We start from the raw sequence: 18,408 nt of genomic DNA on the forward strand, positions 1-18,408 counted from the left end.
ATTTTTTGGTCTCAAATCTTCTACTTTGATATATAGGCCTGACAAATTCCTTCTGTGCTGTTTTCCTAGTGATGCACACAGTAATCAATTCCTTTTTTGGAACAACGTAAAGAACTATTTCTCTTCCCTCCAGGTGTGGCCTTCTTCTCCAGGATTATTGTACAGTGAATAGCTATGCTTCTGGGCCATTCAAGATAGTTAACAGCTCAGAAGATCCTAGCCCTGGGGCTTCCTATAAAAGGGAGAAACACCTTCAAATTGGGAAATCCCTGCTAGTTTTGCCATGCTAAGCCATCACAATATCCTGAGCACAGTGGGAGCAGCTGCAACGGGAGAGGGCTCCAGATCTGTATTTCAAGCAAATATGCCAGTTGTATGGGAACATGTACAGGATGTGTTAGGTTATTTTGTCTCAGGTCTCAGAAAACGAGGCTGGTTCTTGGCTGGCAGTAAGGTGGAACTGGTATGGTATTTGAAGTTGAATTGGACACTCTCAAGTCACCATGAGACCTCATAGGAATGTGTGTGATCCAGGAGGGTTTGAATTTCCTCTTTGATGTCAGTTTTTTAAAAAGGCTGGCTTGATTTTAACAATGTTGCCAAAGCCCCCCTCTCTACCCTCACATACACAAAGAGTGCATTGTTCATGTACCCAGTGTACTCTAAATAAGACATCTAATCAGATGCAGTAACCCAGTCTTGCATAAGCCTTGGTTAGAATGTAGTTTTTTGAAACATCTAGGCCAGTAGCCAGAGCGGAATTCTTTAAATGGGACAGATGTCAAGAAAATGGCTGGTCTCCTCTAGCACCCTTCCAGAAAAAAGCAACTCCAAGATTACAATTTCCAGTGGCCTACTTTAAATAGACACTACTCTGACACACAAAATCCAAAAAATATAACTCAGTGAAAATTACAATGCATGATGGTGGCCCAGTGGTTGACTGACCTATTGAGGTGGCTTTATGATACCTTTTACATTTGTGATGGGTCTTAAAGTTAACATTGTACTTTAATGGAAGCTGCTGTGTGAAAAGGTTGTAGAATTATCAAATTTCAGAGGTTTTATATAAAAATATGGAGATACCTCAAGCACCTTAATACAGTTTTGGGGAGGAAAGCGTTCTATTAAATTTTTTTGGAGTTTATACCAGTACATAAAAAGACTTATTTTCCTTATAATAGAATATGTACTTATGGAGTGGTTAGTCTAATCTCAACTCTCAGAGAAAATGGAGTCTAGTGGTCTGTACATCTATTTCTAATTGGATTGTCTTAGGGTTTATGGATAGCAGTTTCCAACATATCTTATGGGGGTGGGAGGCAGGCTGGCCTGTGCCTGCATCAATTTTTAGGTCAGAGGGTTGGTGGGTTCAGAGCAAGGCTTGGAATGGGAGCTTATCCGCAGCATGAGCTGGGCAGGCCCAAGCCCCTTAAGGGGAGATGAGAGTAATCCCCGGCTTCTGTAGGTTGAGTCTTTAACATGTGTACCATAGTAGAGAATAAACCCCAAGTTTCATGGCTGTGAAGAAAAGAATTATCCTGTTTCTGAAACAGCTTATTCCTCAGGGTCAAGCTTGGGGGGGGGGGGGGGGGGGTGAAAAAAACAACAGGAAAAAGTATCTTTATTCTCACATTTAAAGTTTTTCTATGATGATGCATTAACAATACAAAAATATTTTGAATACTACAATGGTCCTTTTTTCTCAAAACTTCCTGCAACACTACACCAGAATACATGATCTTTGGAATCTGAGAAGCCAGTGGCTAAAGTAGGTATTAAAGGCATTTGTTGAAGGGTGTATGTGGGTACAGGGACAGCCCTTTTTCTTTGGATTCAGGCTATGTACGGTGAGGAGGCAAAAAAACAAGTTAAATTAAAAAGATTTTTTTAAAGGCTCAGGGTTGAAGCTTGGCTCATAAATGGGTTAAATTAGGCTGTGGTGAAAACCCAGTGTCTATCCCTAAAGGTTTTCTGGGCTTATTGTTTTGGTTGTAATAGTCCTCATTCCCACAGAACCATAGGAAATCTGAAGCTGGCCTCGTTTCATGCTGAAAGATATTGGCTGTCACAAAAGGTTGTGTTTGCCCTCACCACTGCCCAAGGGGTGGATAAACTGGAAATGGATCCGTAATAAAGGCCCTCAGAATGGGGAGGGATGCACACTGGATTTGGGGCCATAACTTCTTTGAACTATTGACTACAGCCACTAGTAACAGGCCTTGGGGCTTTGATATCAGGGCTTCTTAGGCGATTGAGTTTCTCAGGAATCATTTCCAAGTAATTTGAAGTAGAGAGCCAGATTAAGGTAGTGTCAGGTTTTTCTGTTGCCTAGGGTATAGATTTAAACTAACTTGTTCATCCCATCCACTTATAAGCTCCTGAGAATTCGGCAGGATTCCTCTGGCCCAGCTTAAAAATGGTAGCTAGTTTTCTGTAAAACATGGCTTTTCCAGGCCTTCAAGAGAAAAGCACTGTCATTTTGAGCTTTGTGGTTGTGACCAGGCTTACATGTGTGATAAACCAACTCATTCTTGGTCCATGAAGTGTCTGGTATGGGGAGGGTGTGGCAGTGCAGGGGGAGTGAGGAGGCAGGGTAGAGAAAGCAGCTGAACTCAGGGTAGTCCATCTATGATCTATAGCAGGAAAGGAAGGGAGGCGGGGGCATCTGGCTAACCAGACAGATGGTAAAAAGATGCAGGCTTCCACCGGCACAGGAGATGCCCTTAAATCAAATGACAACACAGATCTGATGCACCACTCGGAGCAGTTTGAATTGATGGCCCCAGGTTCAGGCAGAAGTTGTGCAGCCTCTGAAATCTCCAGCACCTGGACCCTAAGAAGAAGTTAACAGGGCCCCTGATCGGTTTCCACGTGCTTTGGGGCTCTGTTGCTGCTTCTCAAAGAGTGGGTCCCTGGAGGAGGCCAGGTGTCCTGTGCATGCTAGGCTGCCTGCCTCCGAAATTCCTGTTGCTGTACCTGTGTACTCTGCAGGGCACCGCTGGGGGGCCGTGGGGGCCCAGGGAGCTGGGAGGCTGAGTGCCGCAGAGAGACCTGGTGATGTAGGCGCCGGTTCCGCAGGGCTAGCGAGTAGTGCAGTAGGGAAGTGAGGCAGCAGGAGGTATGAGGGTGAGTCCTGAGGGGCTGGGGACCCGGAGCAGCCTAGAGTACTGTCATCGGAAGGAAAGGGGCTGGGGCAGCGGCCTTCTCCGGGTAAGTACCGAATGCATTTCTTTTTCCTCCTAGGAATAGTGAAGAGAGTTATCTGTAAATAGAGGGTGAATTCATAGTCACACACCACAACCAAAAAATGCTGTCCTTGCACAGGCCTAGCTGACCTCTCATCCCCTCTCCCCAGTACTTGGATGTGCTTATCCTTCAGACCTGAATCAGCACTGCAACTCTGCTGGGCCTGGCCCAGACCTGGGACAGGTGCAGTTTGCCAGCACCACCACATGGTGGCACAGGGACCTTTTGTAGTTGGACCTGTGGGCTGCTTTGTTTTCCAGGAGAGCCTTTGAGCCTCTGCATGTTTGTGGGGCTCAGATCAGCATTAAGACAAGGGGCTGCAATGCTTGTGGCTTCTTGGGCTGAGTAATCTCAGGGCTCAAAGCTAGGTTAGGCGTGGAGAAGGGGAAATAGAAATGAACAGTGATTCTTTGAGTCTTCTCCTACATTCTTACTATCTTGAGTTCTCTGGACCACAATTTGTCTCTGATTGTGGAATGGGTAAAAGTAGGACCTTCCCTGAGGGACAGGGTTGCCTCCCATCATGTTTATATACACACGCACACACATATTATCCAAGATCTCTATCCTTTGATAAAGAAGCATGAGGGCACTCTGAGGGGCTGCACAAATATTCCTTAGTCAGTGAACTAACTGCCTAGAGTAGTCTCAGCCTTGGCCGTATCAGGCCTGGTATGAACCTGAAACTAGGCAACTTTTAGCCACTTGATAGGCACACCTTCTTTTCATATACACAGGGATATTTTCTGTTATGAGATGAAACCTTTGTATGGTCCTTTGGCTAGGACAGCCCTCATCTTCTCTCCCTTCCTCTCTAGCCCTCTGGTCTCAGTAGGTACAAAATGGTGAGTCACTTGGCATCCAGGTTACTCATGATATTCTCAATTATAGTTACCTTATTTTTCTTAGATTTACGGGCTCAGACGGATCTCAACTTGAAGTGATGGAGCTGGTTGGCCATTATGACTTTCAGGCCTGAGAGTAGGGGCAGAGGCCACATGATGAATGGTGTGAGGTTTGGCTACTGAGGACCAGTTGGGCCTAGTTAGCACCAAACCATCATTACCTGAGGATCCTAGGCACCAGAACTACATTCTTGAGTCTGCCTTTCCTTCCCTTCTAGAACATTCTGTCTCTCCCCCTCCTTCCACTTAGATCCAAAAGATCTTCCCTACAAGATGTGTTCAGTATTCATTCCCATTCTTACGAGGCATGGGCTCTTTAATCTGCAGGTATCCTATGGGGCTGGGGAGCCACAGGAAGGCTTATATAAGCCCAGCAGAATATGTGCAGAGTCAAGGAAGCAGCTTGAAGCAAAGGGAAGATGGTGGTGGGGACAAACCCACCTGCACGGACCACACCAATCCGTCTGCTGGTTGAGGCCAAAGCGAGCACGGCATTTCTTAGGCGAGCCAGGGTCTGCTCACAGCCATGCCAGAGGGGCAGAGCAGGGCAGAGGGCGAGCAGGCAGGCAGCAGGGCAGAGCAGGGCCCAGAAAGAAGAGGTAACATCAGTGTTAGCTAGTAACAGATACCCCACAGCCCCCACAGGCAGAGGGCCTCTCCATGGCACAGCCAGCCCCAGTGGGAGCCCTAGCGCCCAGAGTCATTTGGAAAGGCGGGCACGGCACCCAATTGGGCAGAAGAGGCAGTGGTAAGAATGGTGGGGAAGAGAAGGGACCATATCAGGCTAGCTCCTTTCTATGGCTTGAGGGGCCACTTGCAGTATGGGAGCTGTGGCAGAAGAATCCAGGGATGCCCATGGGGATCCATATCCAGCCTCTTCTTCCTTAGGGCTGCCTCCACCCCAAAACTCCCTGCCATTTTTTCATTTTTGCGAATGCTCTATCTGCCTGACCCATATCTCCTTGTGCTGTAACTTAAAACATATTCCACACACTTTCTATGTGAAAGTAAAGCCCATTTTGTAACTTCAGAAAAATGGCTGAGGTCTGCCCTGCCCTGGTTGTAGCATGTGGGGACAGCACTGTTGAGAGAGTCGTTCATAAATGTGGATCAGAGTTGGGGCAGGAATCTATTCACAGGAAGGAGACTTGCAACAGTGTGTGGGCTCCCTGGGTCCTCTATATAGAGCACTTAGAACCTGCAATGAAAAACAGGGCTTGGGAGTTGGGTACAGTGTGATAGAGAAATTGCTGGGCACCAGCCAGCAGGCTGGGTGATTACTGGGCCTAGGTATGGGGCCTGGCTCAGTCTCCAGACAATCTGCTATCCACCTCAGAACTAACCAGGATGCAGTGTTTGTGTTTAACATGGATCACACTGTCAGTTCCTCACTAACTTTCCCTGACAGGCAAAGCTGTGAGTAGGGTAGGGTTAGCCAAGGTAGTGGGAGTGTGTTGGCTTCTACTGGTCACCCCTAGGACTTAGTATAGCTGTTCCTAAAGTAGGGATTTGACTTGTGAGATGCCAGGCCTTGTATACAGAGTCAAGGGCCCAGGCATTGAAGGTTCATGGCCAAGTACTCTGCCCCTCCCTCTGGGCTAGAGCAGTGATGTTTGTCACATAGGGACCTGGAGAGGAGCCTCCACTACTGTTGAGGGAAGGCCTCACCTGTGTTGGATTCTTGGTGCTTTTCTCTGGATCGCCGCTTCTTCTTCCCCTGCAGGGAATAAAGGGAGGGATCCTCAGATGTGGGAGGTGGACACTAATCCCAGTGAGCAAATGGCTGGGATACCTGCAGCCTGCTGCCTAGCCTGGCTGTCGCTAGGATTCCAGGCACAGTTTCTTGATTGCAGTTCTTGCTAGGTAATATGGGGCAATTAGGGATTCCTCCTCCCTTTCTCACACTTGTCTCCATTTTGAATGGAAGAGTAACTTCCAGGCCCTTTTCTCCCCTTCTGCTCATGAGCCCCAATCAAATACTGGGAAACAGCCCTGCATGGGAATAGATCCTGGGTAGAAAACAGGACACGGGTCTGCCTCCTGTGTCCCTTGCTTGATCCTCTCCTGAGCTAGCCACGGGAGGCCATGGACCCTCCACCAGTCCACCACCTCCCTCATCTGTGCCTTCAGGACAATATTCCTTTCTTGCTGAGACTGTGGCCCAGGGCATGGAATCTTGAAGGTTCCCCTACCCATCCCTGTGTGTTGTTGGCCACTCACGTAATTGTCCCGCGCTGACCAGCCTGGGTATAGCTGCATGTGCAGCTGCCTCTCCTTGCGGGCCAGCTCGTAATACTTGGCCTGCTCTTCCCGTGACAGTGCGTGCCACTGCAAAGGGGAAGGAGGGGCAGATGGGATGTGTAAGGCAATCATCAGGCTTGTACCACCCCTGCCAGCCCACCTTGCCTGTGGCCTCACCCTGCGGCCCAGGATCTGATTGATGGCAGCACTCTCCTTGAGTGTGCATTCTGCAATAACCTTGGCTCTCATCTCCTTCATGTACAGCATGAAGGCATTGAGTGGCTTCTTGATGGTTGGTTTCTTGGCCTCCTTCTCTGCTTTGGATTCTGCCTGCGTCTTCCTGAGGAGCACATGTCCAGATCACTTGGGAGTCCCCACATGCCCACCTAATGCTACCACCCTGTAGTGTGTCCATTGCATGTGTAAGTGCATGGATACTAGAGGTTTTTTAGTGAAATTCTGTTTTGTGTGTGTGTGTGTGTGTGTGTGTGTGTTTTTCTTAGCTGCTCCAAAATGGGTGACCAGAGTTAAGTATTTGTTCCTTATAGGAATATTGCAGCTAAGTAAGAAAAATATGTGTAAGGACTTCTCAGCCCCTCCCATCTTGGCTCAGACTAAAGCCTTGTTTCTCACTCCACCCAATCCCTCCTGCTTCAGAGCCTCAAAAAACAGTGGCCCGTGGCAATAGCTACAAAACAGTTTGACCAAAGGCTTCCTCTGGCAGCAGGACTTGGGCTTGGTGGAAGAAATGTGTATCCTGGCTGACAAATAGATGGGAATCTGAAGTCTGCTCCCCCCGCCCCCCCGCTCCTCCCCACTCTGTGCCTTTTCACTCACAGGCTTCGATCATAGGGCTGCAGTTCCTGCTTCCCTGAGGGGGGCACAATGGCCGGGTGGGGAATGGCTGCTGGGTGACCAGGTACGCTGGAACCTAGCATCAGGGATGGGTGGGTGAACCTAGAGGCAGGAGGAAGTTAACACTGAGTCAGGTGTGTGCAGGACAGACCCTGGCAAACACAGAGGCCCTGCACATTAAACGACAGGTGAACAGATACCCCACCCTCATTGCTTGCATACAAGTACACTGATACATACAAATACCTGCTCCCAACACATCACAAAGACATCATTGCAAAAATCTATATATTCATCGTTTAGGTAGTTACTAAATTAAGCCCTACATAGCTTTTGAATCTCTCCCCTTGTCACCACCTGCCCTCTCCAGCTCAGCCTCATGAGCCTGTGACTACCCTGTGTGCTTCCTCATTCTCCTGACTCTTCTAGGACTCTCTCCACACAACAGCCAGAATGACCTTTTAAAAACACCTGTGTGCTCCTGACTGTTCTTGCTGAAATTCTCCCTTTGCCTACAGCCCTGCTGACATTTCTAGCCCCATCTTTTCCCCCATTTCCCATCACTTCCCACTTCCAGCCATCCCCTACTACTCAGGAGATGTTAACCCTTTTTATGAAGCTCTCTGTGACCCATCAAATCTGGCTGAGGTCTCCTTGGGGCTTCCCCATCACCCACAGGGCATAGCCCAATTCAATTGCTGGTGTGCTGTCTATACCTCCTACCCTAGGCGGTGAGCTCCATGGGCTGAAAATGTCTGAATTCCTTGTTCCATACTTAGCATACATCTGTCACTAAGGGAGTGAGCTAAATAAAGGGGCTTACATATACACACGCCTCCCACTTTACTTTCTTGCTGTTGTATGGCTACCACTCTGCCTCTTGCTGCTTACACTGGTGTAGGGCAGGGGTCCTCAAACTTTTTAAACAGGGGGCCAGTTCACTGTCCCTCAGACCGTTAGAGGGCTGGACTATAGTTTAAAAAAAAACTATGAACAAATTCCTATGCACACTGCACATATCTTATTTTGAAGTAAAAAAACAAAACGGGAACAAATACAGTATTTGTATTTGCATGTGGCCCGCAGGCCGTAGTTTGAGGACCCCTGGTGTAGGGTCTCTGAGCAGGCCAGATGTTGAAGACACATGTGAAATGCTGCCTCAGCTTGGGTGGAGCTCTGTTCTGCCCAGGGATGCAGAACAGAGATGAATGCATACAGACCTGCACACGGACTGACTTGCACATGCACAGAGGCAGGAGCTCAAGCACACATGTGCATGTACTGTCCCTGGCTGCTTTGTGGTGCTGTGCTGCACAGTTTGGCCTGGGTTTAGAACTCTTGCAGTCCCATTGGCTTCATTCTCAGACACAGGGCAGCAAGGTGCTGCAGAATGACAGACAGACGGATGAACAGACGACTAGCACAGGGCAAGCAGTGGCCTGAACATGGCCTTGTGTGGGCATTGAAGCCTGGGCAACAGAAAGCAGGAGCCTGGCTGCAGGGTAGGGGACTCACCTGGGATAGGGGGCGCCAGGGGCTGCAGTGGGGGCAGGGAAGTGCTGTCTATATCCGCAGGAAGGGGACAGGGGATAGAGAGGAGGGCTGGGCCTGTGGTTGGGAAAGACAGCTGTTAGCAGTCTGGCTACTGGCTCTATATGGGGAAGGACTTCCCTCCATGCTCAGGCCTGACCCATAGATGAGAGACAAATTGGCTTCTGCTTGGACCACTCCAATGTGTGCTTTAAGCATCTGCCACCAGAGGGCAACCTGTGCTGCACCTATTTTCCTCTACAGCAGTGGTTCTCAACCTTCCTAATGCCGCGACCCTTTAATACAGTTCCTCATGTTGTGGTGACCCCCAATTTCATTGTTACAAATTGAACATAATTAAAGCATAGTGATTAATCACAAAAACAATATGTAATTATATATGTGTTTTCTGATGGTCTTAGGCGACCCCTGTCACAGGTTGAGAACCGCTGCTCTACAGGCTAGTACTGGTGCTTAAGGGCCGCTGCTCTACAGGCTAGTACTGGTGCTTAAGGGGTAGAAATGACAGCATTCTTTGGGGAGCCAGCTCAGCAGGCCCCCAGGTGTCAGTACAGGATTGATATCTGTCCTAGGGCCTTTGCACTTACTGTCGACACTGTCAGGATTGTTCTCCTGCTCACGACACTGTCAGGATTGTTCTCCTGCTCACTTTGCCTGCTTCAGCTCCTGGTCATCCTGGGTTCCTACAGTCCTGTCAAAGCACTGCTAACAGTGCCTTGTAATTGGCTGGCCACTTGTCTGGGTTGTGCACTAGTTAAGAGTGAATTCTGTGAGGAGGGGGACCTGAGGATCAGCAAGCTTCAGCAGTGCTTTTCTGGTGCCCAGATCCTTGCCTGGCAAGTTCAAACCTGAGGGTACTCATGGAGGTAGTCATGGTTTGTATTCAGAGTGGAACTCTGTCCAAGGAGAATCTAGAAATGGAGGAATCAGCTTAACTTGGATGAAGGGCAAGTAGAAAGGGACAAGTGGGCCTCTAGATTGGGCCTCGGGACCTACCCTGCCTTCCTGGGAAGCCAAGCTTTCCTGATGTTAAGTGATTGCCCCAGGCCAGAGAGGCTAAAGACCTGCCCAAGTCACACTGTGGTTGCTGAGCAAAGGGCCAATTAGCCTGCCAGACCCAACTCAAGCCGAAGACAGGCCTTTTGGCCCACAGTTGGGCCTACTGACTTGGGGTCCAGGCTGGCTTTTCCTGGCCCAGCCTAAATAGGCTCTCCAAGCAGACTGGCCCAGGGCTTAGGCTCAAGCAGGCACAACTGAGGCAAGGAGGGACCCTGGCCCTCAAGCAACTCAGCCAAGGAAGGGTCCAGCCAGCAGTAGGCATTGAGGTGAGTGGGAAGTATCCTCCTGCCCACCAGGTAGCTGAGAAGCAACAGCCTCGCTTATGGCCATTCATGCTGTTATCTCCCTGTTCAGGCCTACCTTTTCTTCCTCACATAGATGGCCCTGAACAGTCCAAGGTTCTCTCATTCAAGTCTCAGACAGTGAAGCAGAGTTCAAGGGCGACAGGGCTGGGACCGTAGCCTAGTCTCCAGTCTTGCCAAAGGGAATATGTCAGGCTACCTGAGGAATGATAGAGCTGCTGGCCAGCTCTGGTATGTATATAGAACTGGCAGCAGGGTGCTCAGCACAGGATGGGAAAAAAAGGGCAGGTAAGAGTCTAAATCAGGAGGTGCCCCTTTCCCATTGGGCCCACACTCACCAGCTCACAGTGTGGGGGAGCTGTCCCATGCTGCCTGAGGTCAGAGAGTAGAAGCCAGAGAGGTCAGAGGTCTGCAGAGGCCTGTGAACTGCAGTGGAGAGGGCCGAGTAAGTGAGCTAGCCTGACTTGGAGGTCACTTTAGCTAGTTACTGCATTCTAGAGCTTCCTGTGGGGGGCTTCTAAGATCCCACCTTCCATGTTAGGGTACCACACATATGGCTTTGTTCGGGACTACCCCAGTGTGATAACAGTGCTGCATTTACAAGCTAGGGAACCAAAGGCAGAAGGGCTGGGTGACTTGACTGAGGACACTGGCTGGTCAGTGGCAGAGTTGGAGTCATTCAGGAATGGGAGGCCAGGCCTTGCCACTGATAGTCTGCAACTGGGGCCTCTACTGCCCCCTCCCCCCGAGTCTGGGGGAACCTGGCCTGTGGAGCCAGGGTTTCGAGCACCCCCTTTGAGTCAGCAGGTTTCCCACAGTCGACAGTGGCTGATTTCAGAATGACTTTGCCTGAGGCTGAGGTGAATCAGCCATCACAACCACCACTTTCCATTTTCTCACTGGGGGAGGGAACAGCTATAAGTGTTATAATCAGCTTTACACAAATGCCTGCTCTCATACTGGCATTGGGAGGTCACTCAGGATTTAGGTTTCTACCTCAACTTGAAGCCTTCAAATTCTGACCTGGCACCACCTCCCCCAGCCCTCTGGTACCTCCAAGGTCCCCTGATCCACTTTTCTGGCATCTAGGAGGGCCCCGATTTTGCACAGCACTAGGTTCTCTAGTTGTAAAAAAGGATCCAGCCACCTGTCTCATTGGGCCCCTCCCCATCCCAGATTTGTACCTTGCTTCTGGTTGATGTCGGCCGGTGCAGGTGTGGGGTGTGGACTGCTGAAATGTTCATAGAGAGGAGAGAGTTGGGGGACGCCATGGGCAGGCTGACTGGCCTTGTTGTGCTGAAAAAATGAGGAGGATGGGTGATTGTGGGGAGACCTGAGGCAGGAAGGCACAGGGCTTGGGGCTATAGCTGTGTGTGGGGGCAGCCCAATTGTCAAAGGAAAATGGGGGTGGTCAAAACCACAGTCCTCATAGGAGGGGGTACCACTCAAACCAGGCAGTGTCCAGTGATCCAGCCCTCCTGCCCACCTCCCCCTCCCCAGACTCTGCCCAAGCTATCCCACCTCGTAGAGAGTGTGCACTCAATTCCAGGAGGCATATCTCCCCTGTCCACGAAATTCTTGCTGCCTCCCAGTTTCAGAGATCCTCCGGTTTCTGAGGCCCTATGACTTGCTCACAGCCTCTAGGTCCATACATCAGGATATGGTCTGAGGAGCTGACCTACCCTAGCAGCTTTCTTTCCTCCTCCAGCACCCAGACTAGGGGTCCTGACTTTGACCTTCTGTACCACCTCAGGCTTAATAGGATTTGTTGACACAGGCAAGAGCCCCCGCTCAGCCCTCTAACTCAGGGGAGGGGCTAAGTGGGGCCAGGCTTCCCCCAGGGCCAACCCACCCAACCCCACACTTCCTGTTTGCTCACACCACAGGACTCTTACTTTTCATACTAGTCACATGGATCTGTCATGAGATGACTCAGTCAGGCTGAGATGGGGGCTCCCCATGCGACCCAGGCACAGGGAGTTGTTGCTCAGGGCCAAGGCCCAGCTCTGCATATCCTGAGCACACATCTGTACGGGCCAAGGCTCTGGAGACATCATCTACAACTGAGGCCCAACTTCCACTCAGGAAAGTCCATCTGTGGGGATGCTGGGAGCACTGATGAGTGACTTCTGATCCATGGCACAGAAGGAATGGGACATCTCTGGGGCAAGACAATAATGAGAGGTTGTGGCCCTGTGGGTGAAATCTCCCACTAGTGGAATTTAGCCAGACTCCTTAACATCTCGGCACAGGTCTCTTAGCACTGGCTGTTGGGGTCCAGGGTGAGGCTACAGGGAAGATGGGGTATGAACTGCATAGAGTCAAAGTGTGAGTTTACCAGGTGGGCACAGGCTCCCATACTTCCCAGCAACAGTCCTGGCCTCCATCTTTCCTACATTCCTGCCTCCATGGAAGCTTGAGGCTGGGCTATAAACTGCAAACTTCCCTCAGGGCTTAGGGAAGGTATTGTCACTGCCACCTATCAGTCTCCTGCTCATCTGCCCACCAGGAGCAACCTTACATCCCAGAGCTAATTAGCCTTCTTTTTGTCCTCAGGCAGACGGGTAGATGTCCCAATAGCAGTGGCTCCTCCTTTGCATATGGCGTATATATGGCATCATAGCACCTTCCTGAGTTCGATGCCCTACCTCTGACTGGAGCCTTCCTGGCCTCCTTGGGCAGGGCAGGTGAGCCTCCCTGTGTCACTCCCAGGGAGGGCTCTCTGCTGTGAACTTGAGGAAGAGTGGGCCAACCATGTTCAGATCCTTTTTCTAACATGTGTGGCCTTCAAGAACTTATTACAATATCTGACCATACATTTCCTTGTAAAATGGAGATGATCAGAGGGTTGTTGTGAGGATAAAACCAGACAATACCCAAGAGCTCAATTACTTAGTTGTCAGGCAATGAGGAAGGGACATGTAGGAAGCCCCTTTTTCATCCTACAGAGCCTTCACAGGTGCAGAGGAAATGCTACTCATAGTGCTTCCCTAGCCCTCTGGTGCTGGTCCCCACACAGGCCAGACACTTAGGCCTGATATGCCAAGTGGGGGTGGAGGGTTGAGGGGAGGCGAGTGTTGCCTGGAGATGGCAGGCATGCCTGGCAGCCCACTGGCAGCATCACCTGGGGAGGGTAATGATAGCACCATTCAGTCCCCAGGCCTTGGGTGCTGTGACTTTCCTGTTGCTGTTCTGAGGCCAGGTTTCCTGGGGGAGTCTTGTGCCAATCTCAGGCTTTCTTTTATTTCCAGCACTGAGCTCAGACACAACTGTGACTGTTTGGGAGTATGTGTGGGAATGGAAGGTGGGATGTAGGATCATCGGGTCTGCAGGTGGCTGGAAAGAGGAGTGGGCTGGGACAGCTGTGGGGTATGTGGATGCATGTGAAATCCTTCATATACTGAGTACCAGTCACAGGCCAGGCACTATGCCAAACACTTTGCAAGCCCAGTCTCATTCCTATCAGGGTACCCACTGGCTCTCATTTCTCACATCTGTAAATCCTCCCCCAGCTACTACCTCATGTTTCAATCCCCCTTTTATTGAAAACCTCAACAGATCTGTCCACATTCACTTGTCCAGTTCTCAGCTCTCATCCTCTCTTCAACCTAGCTAGTCTCTTGTCCTATCACTTCGCCAGATGACTGTTGCCAAGATCTCCATGACTTCCATGTTGCTGATCTTAGTGGTCACTTCTCAGTCTTCATGTTATCTTCATGTCATCTCAGCAGCATTGGACACACTGATCTCTTCCTCCTCCTCGAAACAGTTTCTTCATTAGTCTTCCACAGTGGAATTCCACACTTACCTGATTTTTCTCCAACTTCACAGGCTATTCCTCAGCTTTGGTTCCATCTCATTCTCTTCTTGACCCAAAATTGGCCTTCAGCTCACTCCCAGGGTGCTCTCATCCATGGCTTTAAGCATCTTCATCTGATGACTCCACATTTATATCTCCAGTGCTAACTTCTCCTAGGAACTCCCCTCTCCAAATGCTTACTCATAAACTCTACTCAGAGGTCTAAAATGCTACCCAGACTCAATATGTCCAAAGCAAAACCTTTGACTTTCTGCCCCAAATGCTCCTTTCCATCTTCCTCAATTAATGGCTACTCCATTCTTCCAGATGATCAGACCAAATACCTTGGAGTCATCCTTGACTCTTCGTTTTCTCTCACACCCATATCCAGTTTGTCAGCAAATCCTAATGGCTCTACTTTCAAAATATACCTAGAAAACAACCATTTCCTCCTGATCCCCCACCAAGTCCATGCTACAGCCACTTCTCACCTGGATGACTGCAGTAGCCTCCTGCCCCCTCAGCCAGGCCTCCATCTGGCAGCCACATAAATCAGATCACATCCTCCTCTGCCTCAAGCCTCTAATTGCCTTACCTGGGCCTACAAAGCTCTACACGATTAGGCCCCCTCTCCATCTCTAACCCTATTACCTTGCCCTCTCTTCCTCACACTCTATGCCAAGGACTTCCCATAGGTACTTCGGCCTCCAACCTCCTTCTCTAGTTACTCCAGTGATAATTTTTTGTTGTTGTTTTAAATATATTTTATTGATTTTTAAAAAAATATATATTTTATTGATTTTCCACAGAGAGGAAGGGAGAGGGACAGAGAGCTAGAAACATCGATGAGAGAGAAACATCAATCAACTGCCTTCTGCACAATATGTCCAAAGCAAAACCCAACTGGGGATGTGCCTGCAACCAAGGTACATGCCCTTGACTGGAATCGAACCTGGGACCCCCTAGTCCGCAGGCCAACGCTCTATCCACTGAGCCAAACCGGTCAGGGCTTATTGATTTTTTACAGAGAGGAAGGGAGAGGGATAGAGAGTTAGAAACATCGATGAGAAAGAAACATCGATCAGCTGCCTCCTGCACACCTCCCACTAGGGATGTGCCCGCAACCAAGGTACATGCCCTTGACCAGAATCGAACCTGGGACTTTTCAGTCTGCAGGCCGACGCTCTATCCACTGAGCCAAACCGGTTAGGGCTCCAGTGATAATTTTTAAGTGTACCATGATGTGAAGTGAGTGAGTTGGGAAGCTCATCTCAAGGCTTACTGACCTTTTACTGATCTTTTCACTATGGGATCCTGGGCCAGTTTGCCCCTTGTAAAAGAAGGATGAGAATATCAGCCCTGCCTACCTCACTGGTCACAGATGCAAAAACCCGGCTTTATAAAATTTTTAGGAGCTGGAGCCGAGGGCTTATGAAGGTAGGAAGCTTCCTGGAAACCTCTGGGGCCTTTTGATCCTGATAGGTTCCTAGGGTAGTGGTAGCCAGACAGCATTAGCCCTGACTAGGCTTCATGAAAGTCAGGAGACTGAGCCTCAGGGTTTACTCCCTCAAGAACCTGGGACCCTGGTGGCAGTCATTCCACCATTCACTGCCTGAGAGCACAAATGCCTGGTGCCCTGGCCCAAAGGGTGGAATGGACACCCTCTACACCACAGGGGACTTTTGAGTCTAAGATCTTGCTTCCGAGAAGACCCTGACATCTAGCCCTGGCTCTGGCGCTTTGGCACTCAGGGCTGTAAGCCTGGCTTCTGGGTGAGCAGTGGGAAGTCTTAGGAGCAGAGCCTAAGACTTCCAAGGTGCCAGCTCTAGGAAGAGAGTTCCAGAGTCCCACTCTGCCTGGTTGGAGCAAGGTTGGGGCGGAGGGGTGTTGGCTCCACAGCAAGCTTCTGGGCAAACCACCCTCCCTGAGGAGGGCTAGAGCTGACCCGCCTTGGCCAGGCTGGTTAAGCCCTAGATTGCAGCACAGCTCAGGCTAGGCCTAGGAAACCACAGAATTCAGCTCAGCCTACAGCCTCTGGCCTAGTATGTATGTGTGTGACAGGAGCAGTGGGGTGGGGCGTGGGGCGTTGCCTGGTGGACAAAGGGTTCATCCTGTCTACCAGCCTTCCCTGGGAACTAGGGAAAAGCCTCATTAAACAGGAGCCTGCAGCCAAAGCACAGGAGAAGTGCCAGGTGGGCAGGGGTAGGGCAGAGCCTGCCAGCAGCTGGAGGCCCTGAGGTGGCCAGGGCTCCAGGGTAGGGCATTAAGGGCCTGGCCAGTCCTTCCCACGTTCATGCAGGCTGCCCTTCGGCTTCACTCTCCAACCCCCTCCATGCCTAGTGGTGGTAGCCAGGGGGAGCTGTCTGGCACAGGGCCCAGTGTCTCATACCCTTTTCAGCCAGTGGAACGTCCCGCTCCACGGCCTCAGCACAAGGTTGTCCCAGGGCCAGGCTGCCCAGACAACAGGGTGGGGTTGCCTGAGGCTTGGTGTTGTGTATGGAAGCCCAGTGACGGGAGCTCCTCTCCTCTCCTTTACCTGGTGTTGACTGTGCCCAGCCTCCAAGGGAAGGAGGCCTGGGTCAATTGTCCCCACCAGGTCCTGAGCATCGTGATGGTGCAAACTCATCTTTCTTACCTCTGAGGGCAGTGTGTTGAGCACAGAACTGGACACTCATTAAGTGCTCACAGCAGGGTAGACTGTATAAATCAGGGGTCCTCAAACTTTTTAAACAGGGGGCCAGTTCACTGTCCCTCAGACCGTTGGAGGGCCGGATTATAGTTTAAAAAAAAACTATGAACAAATTCCTATGCACACTGCACATATCTTATTTTGAAGTAAAAAAACAAAACGGGAACAAATACAATATTTGTATTTGCATGTGGCCCGCGGGCCGTAGTTTGAGGACCCCTGGTATAAATGAATGAAAGACTCAATAGCAGTCCATAGTCCTTGATCAGAACACTTCAGGACCCCTACTCTTGTTCTTTGCCTTTGCCTGCAGTGCCCCCTTCCCCGAGAACCCCTCCCTCCAGACTCCAAGACGGATCCAGCACTCAAACCCTGGGGCTGGGAGGCTATGTCTGCTACAGTCTCAGCAGAGGTGGTCCTTCCTGCTGCTGCATTGCTCTTACTGCTCTTCCCATGCCGAACTCAAAATCATGTCCCAGAGGTGGTCCTCATCCTTCTGGGATATTTTCATTAGCTCATGGCTGGAAATTCCTTACTGCGGTGCCCCAGCATGCCCTCCTCTTCTTGAGCAGGCTGGAGCCAGGAAGGGGCCCAAGGGCAGGGCTGGGCAGGCACAGGTGGAAATGAGGGACTCCTGAGGTAGATCTCCTCTGCTCTGAAGTTGAGCTTGGGCCTGGCTGGCTGGCTTCCCCTCCTCCCTTCCTAACCCCCCTTAACTTCCTGCAGGCTCAGGTGAAAAATAAACACAGTCGGCATTTTCCCTGCAGACCGCAGCGGTCTGCTCACAGGCTGTGCGCACCCTGAGAGCCCTTGCCACCGCTAGCAGAGAAACTCCCTCGCCTCTGACGGTTGACTCTGAAAACCCCCAAACGCTTGAGCCCCACAACACTTTCCCAGTGAAGAAAGTTGCTGCTTCCTCTGCCCTCAAGACAGAGATTGAGGAGCATGTGGGGCTGACCAGGTCCTCCCAAGAAGGCCTCCCTGTGGCAGAGGCTGTGTCAGGAAAAACACCCACCCCTTACCACCACCCTCCACACACACCAGAATTCTTAGTTGGTTGCTATTGGCAGACACAGTTGATCAAGATATATTTACTAAGCTCCTACTATGTGCCATGCAAAAGAATGTTCCAGGCTGAGAGAACAACATCTGTTAATGACAGGTGAGTGTTTACCATGTGCTAGGCATAGCTCTGAGCACCTTACAGAGTTCAACTCATACTCCTAAAACAAACCTATATCGGTATAATTACTATTCCCATGATGAGGAAAGTTGGGCACAGAGAGGTTATATAGCTTGCTCAAGGTCACACAGCTAGTAAGTGGCAGAGCTGGGATTCTACCCACTCTACTGCAAAGGTTCTATGGCTATCATGGACAGAACAAGGGGGAAGAGAAGAGGGAGTCCCAGTCCTAAAGCCAATGTCCCCCTTCTCCAGCCTGGTTGGTCAGAGTTACCAGAGCCAGTGATTCCCTGATCCTAAAAATGTTCCAGCAGGTTCCTGTTATTGGGGTTCTGGCCACACCCCTGCCTGCCTGCAGGTGATCAATGGACATGGCCCCCAGAGTCCTAGCCCACATCACTATGGCACAGCGACATCCCAGCCATGCCCCGCTGCTCAGGCCTACACTTCTCCTACCAGGTGCCCAGCTCTTCCTCTTAGCACCTTTACCTATCCCTTTCTCCCTCCTCTCACAACTTCCTGTACTTCCTTCTGCTCTTTGCCAGGCTGGCTCCTCATGCTGACCTCAGGCTAAG

At 50.4% G+C, this 18,408-nt stretch overlaps 1 protein-coding gene across 5 annotated transcripts in view; it reads right to left on the reverse strand.

Annotated features, from left to right (window-relative positions):
* Positions 1–1,599: 1,599 nt before the first annotated feature.
* The window catches only part of TCF7 (transcription factor 7), a 33,813-nt gene continuing 17,004 nt past the window's right edge, over positions 1,600–18,408 (reverse strand). The window contains exons 3-10 of one of the 5 annotated variants that reach the window (XM_014453910.2): positions 11,347–11,458; positions 10,501–10,588; positions 7,233–7,352; positions 6,573–6,735; positions 6,375–6,482; positions 5,823–5,871; positions 4,596–4,668; positions 1,600–3,242 (exon numbers count right to left, since the gene is read on the reverse strand). In XM_014453910.2, coding sequence (XP_014309396.1) covers positions 2,837–3,242; positions 4,596–4,668; positions 5,823–5,871; positions 6,375–6,482; positions 6,573–6,735; positions 7,233–7,352; positions 10,501–10,588; positions 11,347–11,458 — 1,119 coding nt within the window. In that variant the 3' untranslated portion in view covers positions 1,600–2,836. Of the gene's footprint in view, positions 3,266–4,595; positions 4,669–5,822; positions 5,872–6,374; positions 6,483–6,572; positions 6,736–7,232; positions 7,353–8,765; positions 8,859–10,500; positions 10,589–11,346; positions 11,459–18,408 lie in introns of all 5 variants that reach the window. The other 4 variants (XM_014453911.2, XM_014453908.2, XM_006086598.3 and 1 more) reach the window with 4 other exon arrangements.

The sequence above is a fragment of the Myotis lucifugus genome, unplaced genomic scaffold (assembly GCF_000147115.1).
Source record: "Myotis lucifugus unplaced genomic scaffold, Myoluc2.0 scaffold_28, whole genome shotgun sequence".
Taxonomy (NCBI): Eukaryota; Metazoa; Chordata; class Mammalia; order Chiroptera; family Vespertilionidae; genus Myotis; species Myotis lucifugus.